Source organism: Sinocyclocheilus rhinocerous, unplaced genomic scaffold (assembly GCF_001515625.1).
Source record: "Sinocyclocheilus rhinocerous isolate Xijiao unplaced genomic scaffold, SAMN03320098_v1.1 scaffold1211, whole genome shotgun sequence".
Classification (NCBI taxonomy): domain Eukaryota; kingdom Metazoa; phylum Chordata; class Actinopteri; order Cypriniformes; family Cyprinidae; genus Sinocyclocheilus; species Sinocyclocheilus rhinocerous.
This window is the reverse complement of record NW_015670979.1, coordinates 54474-62693: the sequence shown is the minus strand read 5'-3', so window position 1 is coordinate 62693 and position 8220 is coordinate 54474. Positions and strand designations below refer to the sequence as shown.

Sequence of the window (8220 nt, the reverse complement as noted above, 5' to 3'; positions counted from 1 at the left end):
CCAAGTTGTCTGGAAACCCTTCCTCAGCTTTGCTTTAGAGAAGACGAGCCCTTTAAAGAGCTCTCTTCACTCATGGCTTGGGTTGGTTCATTATTGCTAGCAGAAAAAGAGCAGTACTGAACAGTACATGGACAAAAAGCAGTGACAGCAAGTGAGGAGGGCTAACTTCATGAAAGATCAAGAGCGCGCCCTCGACGCAGAAACTATCGCTAACAGGGGAAACGCTGCATCTAACAGTCAGTCCACGGGGGGCCAAGGCTCAAGAGTAGGCTATGTGAAGATGAAGTGAGATGTTCTTCACTGAAATGAATCGTCCGACAATGTTGGTCCTTTGACTCAGTACCACTCGGTGAATAAGCGAGAGCCTGTGACTGTTGTACAGACGACCAGCGCTGCATCTGTTTGCGCGCTTCCAAGTAGTTTTCAAGTACGTACTTCAGTGAGAAGGGGGCGGAGCCAAGGGTTTACTTAAAAGCATTAGACTTCTGTATCCATCTGAGTTATCAGTGGTGATTAAAATAGCACATTTAGAAGACAGACGTCACATACACATCCCAAATATTACGCGCACCCACGCACACGCTCAAAACACACATACATGTATACAATATATGTAAGTTACTACACTTCCGATATATAATTTGTGCCCCGTATGAGGGATGACTGTGAGGGAGACACTGTACATGGTGTAGAGGGCGAAAGGGGAAGGTTATCTCTGAATCTGCGCCGTATATATCATCTCGAGCTCAGCTTCATCGCGAGGTCCATGTCCTGTAAGCTGCACTCATCAATCTCTGGTCATCAATCCCGTCTTGAAGGCCGTGAGGGAACATTTTCCGCTTCTAGTGCAGATCTAGGATTTACGAGGCATGACATAACTGGCAGGGCAGTTGGTGATGTGCTTAGAAACTTCCACAAAGGGAATAAAATCAGGTGACGAATCTCATAATGGACGGTAGAGTGCGTACATACATTCGGGACAGTCTGGGCGTCTTTTAATGCGGGTCAAAGTTTCATTGATCCTGCTCCATGTTTCTGTTTGAAGGCCTAAGAAGGGTTCCTCTTACAGTACATTCGACATCTGGATGTACATTCTGGACCAGTTAAAATGCGGCATAACAGATCAACTTCCCATTCAAGCCCCTTCTTCTGACAGGAAACACTGATGGCGGGTGTGAAGTTGGGCTCGGGCTTTGTGTGGGTGAATTTCATGGTTGGAGGCGGATGAGCGGAGCATTAATGACAACACACAGGTGATGGACGCCCCGCCCCCGCCCATTATCCATCCCTCTCCACCAACAACAAAAATAAATGGAAACTGACCAGGGCAATGGCACGATAGGGATGACAGAAGTCATTCTGCTTGTTATAGATGTAGGAGGGAAGGAATTAAGGGTTGCAGCATTGCTAGTCAGAAACACACGTGTTGTTGGTGTCAAGCACCAGGCCAGCACAGGTCTCCTGAACAGAACCATCCAATGGCATCAGGCTACATACTGTGGCATCATTATATGTGCCAAATATGAAAACACGCATATGACTTTGGTGAGAAGGGTGGTGATATTAATGTACTGTATAAAGATTAAGGTTACAACAGAAAATCATTTTGAATAATTTCTAAATATGCATGTTTATACAGTATTATTATTATTAGTATATTATAGTATTATATTATTACTATATTATTATAGTATAAACTAATATTAGTATTATCAATATAATATAGTATATTATTATTATTATGTATATTTAGGCTGGACACTGGATTTTTGTTAAAGAAATTCTTCAGTCAAAATGTTTGTTATTTGAACAGTAAAGTTCTTAAATTAGTTGAAAGCTTGAATACAATGGCACAGACAAGTTGGTAAGGGATTTGATCACAATAGTCTCATGATAAGAAAATGTATTACTTTTGAAACATTGTGACAGTTATGCACACTTGTGGGCATATGCATCTTTTTCATTTTTTAAAAAGAAGGCAAAATTATTTTCTGTGGTAATCGGTAAAGCTTGATTAAGAGATAAGCTTAAATGGATACTTCACACAAAAATGAAAATTCTCTCATCATTTATTTTACTCCCCCTCATATCATTCCAACCCTATATGACTTTCTTTTTTTCTGTGGATCATAAAAGAAAATATATATATTTTTTAATGTTTGTTTGTTTTGTCCATACAATGAAAGTCAATGGTAACTGTTACCAACATTCTTCAAAATATCTTCTTTTGAAGGGTGAGTTGTCATTTTTAGGTAAACATCCCTTAACTTGAAATATTCTTTTAAGCTTGTTCTCCCTTTCAGGCAAAGAATTTCCAAAGTATGTTACTTTTATACATGATGCCATGATATCAGTGACTGGGAGAGATAATACTTTATATTTTTAAAGTGAGTAATGAGTCCCTCGTTGTACTCTTCTCAAATGTTAATGTTAAAAGTACAGTATATATACTTCTACCGTTTAAAAATCGCAACAAAATTCTAAAAAAAAAAATTTTTTGGTAAAGATGGTAAAAATGTACATGGCCAAATCTGGTCCTAATCTTAAGTGTTGTATCCATTTCTAAATAAAGAAACTGGTATTGTAAAAAAAGTAGTAGAGCGATTGGATTTACTCTACATCAACTTCCCAGCCTGTCAAAAACAAGCCCATATTGAAGATAATAAAGGCACACATTGTGCTGCTGAAAATCAACTATCCATGTCCTCAACATCTGAGGGGCACTTCAAACTATGAGCATCTCCTGTCAGCTTTATTCTGTTGTCAAGCAAACCTCTCTGCCTATATTTACACATCCCATACAAACATTTATCTCACAATTAAACAGATCTTAATCCAGCTTGTCAATATGAAGATAATTAATAAGAGATATTTGGCCAAACATAATTGTTTTGAATGGGAAGTGAATATCTTCGACTAATCTTTCTCTACAGGGTTTAACAACAAGCTCTTGTAGATGTACTGTAGCACTGTTTAGGGATGGTAGTGTGTCTCCTGATGAATACTCAGTCGTTTTCTTCTTTGGTTTTGAAACTGAAAATGTATAGAATATATACTGCATCTAAATTTGATATCTGATATGTTTCTCTCCAAGGCAATGATTGGAAAAGCAACAGGTGTTATCTGTCAGTGGGTTATGTTATTTGTAGTTAGCGTCATCAAAGGATGGCTGGAGATATGGTGACTTATCACACTTTCCACAAATAGAATACAAAATAGAGCCTCTTAAAAATCTTTTTTTTTTTCTGGTCAGTGAAAGTGGCACTTAACCTTCAGAAGACGGTGACTGTCAACCTCAGGAGGTCAAACTAAACATTATATGTGTTGGTTTATTTGACATTTATTTTATGAGGTTTGCGATTTTTGCAACCTGCTGATCAAGTTTTGTAATTTTGTTATTTCCTAGCAATAAACAATGTAAACATTAAAATTAAAGACACAATATTAATAAAATAAAATAAAATAAATGATATGTTAAAAACACTAAATTGTATCCTATTTGTGAAAAGCACCAATCATGGTTTTTAAATAAAGGTACACGTCTAACAAAATGAACAAGGTGAAACGTGGGGTCATTAACAGCACATACAGCATGTGTGATAATAACATAAACATACACACATTAATATGATGGCACGCACTTCTTAATGACTCATCACAGCCAGGTCATAATTATGCCTGAGCTGCAATTTATAGACATCATCACATTCTCAAGTAACCAGCCTATACAATAAGTATACGCTTCAGATAAAAAGGGGGGGAAAAAAATATTTTAGAGGTCTATGAGGTCAGTTCCTCTGAAGACTGTAGTGCTTGAACATTAAAATGGCTTCAATAACCAAGAGCTGTATCAGGTTTCTTGCATCAGATACCAGATGTCAGACATAAGATCTGTACTTCTGTTGACTGCAATTACCTGCTTGATTCTACACTGGGGTTGCCTGAAACTTCATTTGTGTGTGTGTGTGTGTGTGTGTATGAACAGAAAATAGTATTATCATTAGTGTTACCACACTTTTTCCCTGTCCACACACACACACACACACGTACACAAATAAAACTGGACCGGAGAGAGGGTTATGAGGATGAGGAGGAAGCTGGCTGAGAGTGGTGAAGGATTCTGATAGGCTGGTTCATATAAGATGAGAGTGGAAGCGTTAGAGCAATGAAGAATCTCATGTGTTTGATTGTGTTTCTGTTCCAGAGCTCAGTGAGTTGCCTTGCTGCCTGCTCCCTACATAGATAGATGTCTGTGGACTCATTTGGACCCTCTACATAGACAGCAACACAAATAACAATTAACACAAGGAATTTTAATAGGGCTTGCTATTAAATGTTGAGCTTATTTTCATCATGGAACAAAAAATATAAAAAAGTTTATATTTTAATTGCAACTTTTTATCTCACAACTCTGAGTTTACATCTTGCAATTATGACTTTTTTCCCCCAGAATACTGAGTTTACATTTCACAATCCTTATTTTTTTGTTCTGAATTTTGAGTTTACACCTCACAATTTGTTTTCTCAGAATTCTGAGTTTACATCTTGCACTCCTGACTTTTTATCTCAGAATTCTGAGTTTACATTGGGCAATTCTTACTTTTTTCCCTCTAAATGTTGAGTTTACATCTCACAGTTCTGACAGAACTCTGCATGTGTATGTGGCCTGGTAACATGTGCGTAAAAATTCAGGGGAGGGGGGGGGGTAGACAAAACAGAATTATGAAATGAAAATTCCGAATTCCTCCGAGACAAAAAGTCAGAACTGTGAGAGGTAAAATTATAATTCTGAGAGAAAAAAGAATTGCAACATGCAAACTCACAATTACAAGTTTATAACATAAGAAAAACTGTCTAAATTGTGAGACATAAACTCACAATTGTGAACAAAAAAACTCAGAATTACATTTTTTTATATTTTTATTCCATGGCAGAAATAAGCTTCCATACTGATAAGCATAACTATATAGCACACACAAATATTGGGTAAAACAGTCAGGTTTAAATTCTATTAAACTGTTTTTATCAAGATTTTCATTTCTCTCTTCATTCTGGGTTTGTGTTCTGCACAAAGGATACAGCTGTCTACAGACATTTTCTTTTTCTCTATATTTTATTACTATATTGTTATTTATAATTTATTGTCTATTCGCTTTATTATTAGTGTTTTTATTACTCTAAATTATATGTATGTCTGCACTATGTTTGTACTTTCTGTACTGGAAGCTCCTGACACCAAGACGAATTCCTTGTGTGTGTAAACACACTTGGCAATAAAGCTCTTTCTGATTCTGACATGCGATGCTGCCTTTGAATTTGTCCAAATTTGTCCATCTAAAAGGTCCCTTAAAATGTTGCCTATGAAGGCTGCTCACTAGGTTTTGGAACAGAGTGTGCATGTATGCGTGCGTACTCCCACTTCATGTGTTGTGTGAAATGAGCATGTTTTAGCTTCAGGGACATCACAGCTAGGTCATAATTATGCCTGAGCTGCAATTTATCGACAAATCCTAAGCTGTAATTTATAGACATCATTACATCCTCGAGTAACCAGTTCATACAATAAGTAGGCTATACGCTTCAGATAAAAAGGAAAAAATTAATTTTAGAGGTCTATGATGTCAGTTCCTCTGAAGACTGTAGTGTTTGAACATTAAAATGGCTTCAATAACCAAAAGCTGTATCATGTCTCTCGCATCAAACACCAGATATAAGAAATAAGATCTGTAGTCCTGTTGACTGCTTGATTCTACACCGGGTTTGTCTGAAACTTCACTTCTGTGTGTGTGTGTGTGTATGTGCTTAGAGTGGTGAAGGATTCTGATAGGCTGGCTCATATAAGATGAGAGTGGAAGCGTTAAAGCAATGTAGGATCTCATGTGTTTGATTGTGTTTCTGTTCCAGAACTCAGTGAGTTGCCTCGCTGCCTGCTCCCTACATAGACAGCCTTCTGTGGAACCTCACAATGGACTCATTCGAATCCTCTACATAGGCAGCAACACAAATAATTAACACAAGGAATGTTATTAGGGTTTGCTGTCAGCATGTTGAGCTTATTTTCATCATGGAACAAAAATATAAAAATGCGTATTTTAATTGCGCCTCTTCTCAGAATTCTGAATTTACATCTTGTAGTTCTGAGTTTACATTTCACAATTCTTTTTTTGTTCTCAATTTTGAGTTTACATCTCGCATTGTAGTTTGAAAACTCCGGGGTTGCGTTTCAGTGTAAACGGACCAAAATGGGGAGACTTTTGAAAACAATAATGTGGCTGCCCAATTTCGCTTTGCGTATCCTTGGCGACCGTGTAAACAATAACATCATGCTCATTGTTGTATCTGCATGAATGGTCATGTGACGTGCATTTTCGGTTGTGTAGTGTGGACAGAGATCGTTTCTGAAACGCAGTGAAAACGCCAGAGTAGACGAGAATCGTTTTAAAATGAAAACACACTAGTGTAAACAGGACCTCAGAATTCTAAGTTTACATCTTGCACTTCTGAATTTTTAAATCTCAGAATTCTTAGTTTGCATTCGGCAATTCTGACTTTTTTCCTCTGAATTTTGAGCTTACATCTCACAGTTCTGACAGAACTCTGCATGTGTATGCGGTCAGTTTACGCTGGTGTAAAAATTCAGGGGAAATATAATAGAATTATGAGATGTAAATTCTGAATTCCGAGACAAAAAGTCAGAACTGTGAGAGGTAAAAAATCAGAATTCTGAGAAAAAAGTGCAAGTTCACAATTACAGGTTTATAACGTAAGAAAAAATGTCTCAATTGTGAGACATAAACTCACAATTGTGAACCAAAAAAAGTTAATTTTTATATTTTTATTCCACGGCAGAAATAAGCTTCCATGGTGATGAGCATAACTATATATAAAACACACAAATATTGGGTCAATTATAGTAAACTGTTTTTATCAAGATTTTCACTCTCTTAATTCTGGGTTTGTGTTCTGCACAAAGGATACATGTGATGCTGCCTTAAAATTGGTCCAATACAAGGTGACTAAAAGGTCCCTCAAAATGCTGCCTATTAAGGCTGCTCACTAGGTTTTGGAACAGAGTATGCATGTATGTGTGTGTACGCCCACGTCATGTGTTGTGAAATGTCATGTAAAATGAGCGCGTTTTAGCTTCAGGGACGGAGGGCGGCATGATGGGGCAAGGAAGTTGTCGATTAGACCCTTTTGCTGTGGGTTACATGGGGAGAGGCTATCCCAGGCTTCCTCTCTGGAGAGCGGAGAGGACAGGGCACGCTAGGGAAGCAGCTCAGAGGACCATGACTTTCTCTAGCCCTCCGGATCAGGCGCTGAGATTCCCTCCTCAGCGGCATTACCTCCAGCCGCCTCTTCCTCCGACCCTCCTGGGGGAAGAGCGCAGCCACCTCCAACAATTGTCCATCTGAGGTGGTCTGCATGTAGGAGGGCAATCTGGGTTTAGGCTGGGGCTTTTGCCTGTACCCAGAGGGGCCGTCCTCTTGGTAGGGGCGCCAGGCTGCGCCGGCCCCGCTGTATATGACATCTGGCGTGACGGTTCTTGTCGGGGGGAGGCTGGATGAAGCTGGGAGCCTGAAGCAGCCAGTCTCTGCACGCAGGTCCGGCCCCATGATGCTCAGACTTGTTCTGTCCGTAAACGAATCCATGCGGTCTTCGTAGGCCAGGTCGGCTGGCGCCGAGCATTGCTGGAGTGGCCAGCCGGACCGGTTCTTTCCTCCATTCTCTGCCCCTCCGTCTTGACACACCAGCTCACTCTGCAAGGACTCCACTTCCTCTTCCTCCTCCTCTCCCGCGTCCTCCACCGGCTCCACTTCCTGCTCCTCCTCCGGTTCATCCGAGGGTGGGGGCAAACGGGGGTCCCTGAGGAACACCACAATGACCGTGATGTTGTCGCTGGACCCTGCATCTCGGGCTGAGGCCACTAGCTTGTGGGCCACCATGGCGGTGTCCCCGTTGTTCTCCTGCAAGTGGTCGCTGACCACTCGCACAGCTTCTTCTGGATTCACTGTGTCGTAGAAGCCATCACAGGCCAGGATCAGGTAATCCTCGCTGCCATCCAGGTCGAAGGCGGTGTAGTCAGCATCACCACAGATATAGGGCTTGTGTTCTGAGTCACCTGTACATACACACCAAAAGAACAATCACAATAAATCAACTGAAAGTGATTAAGTGAATATATATGATATATATATATATATATATATTTTTTTTTTC

The 8220-nt window shown here is 39.7% G+C and overlaps 1 protein-coding gene across 2 annotated transcripts in view; it reads right to left on the bottom strand.

Annotated features, from left to right (window-relative positions):
- Positions 1-5243: 5243 nt before the first annotated feature.
- The window catches only part of LOC107734442 (protein phosphatase 1E-like), a 49044-nt gene continuing 46067 nt past the window's right edge, over positions 5244-8220 (bottom strand). Inside the window, exons 7-8 of one of the 2 annotated variants that reach the window (XM_016546403.1) lie at positions 7155-8122; positions 5244-5462 (exon numbers count right to left, since the gene is read on the bottom strand). In XM_016546403.1, the coding sequence (XP_016401889.1) occupies positions 7188-8122 (935 nt within the window). In that variant the 3' untranslated portion in view covers positions 5244-5462; positions 7155-7187. Of the gene's footprint in view, positions 5463-6846; positions 8123-8220 lie in introns of those variants that run through there. The other variant, XM_016546402.1, reaches the window with a different exon arrangement.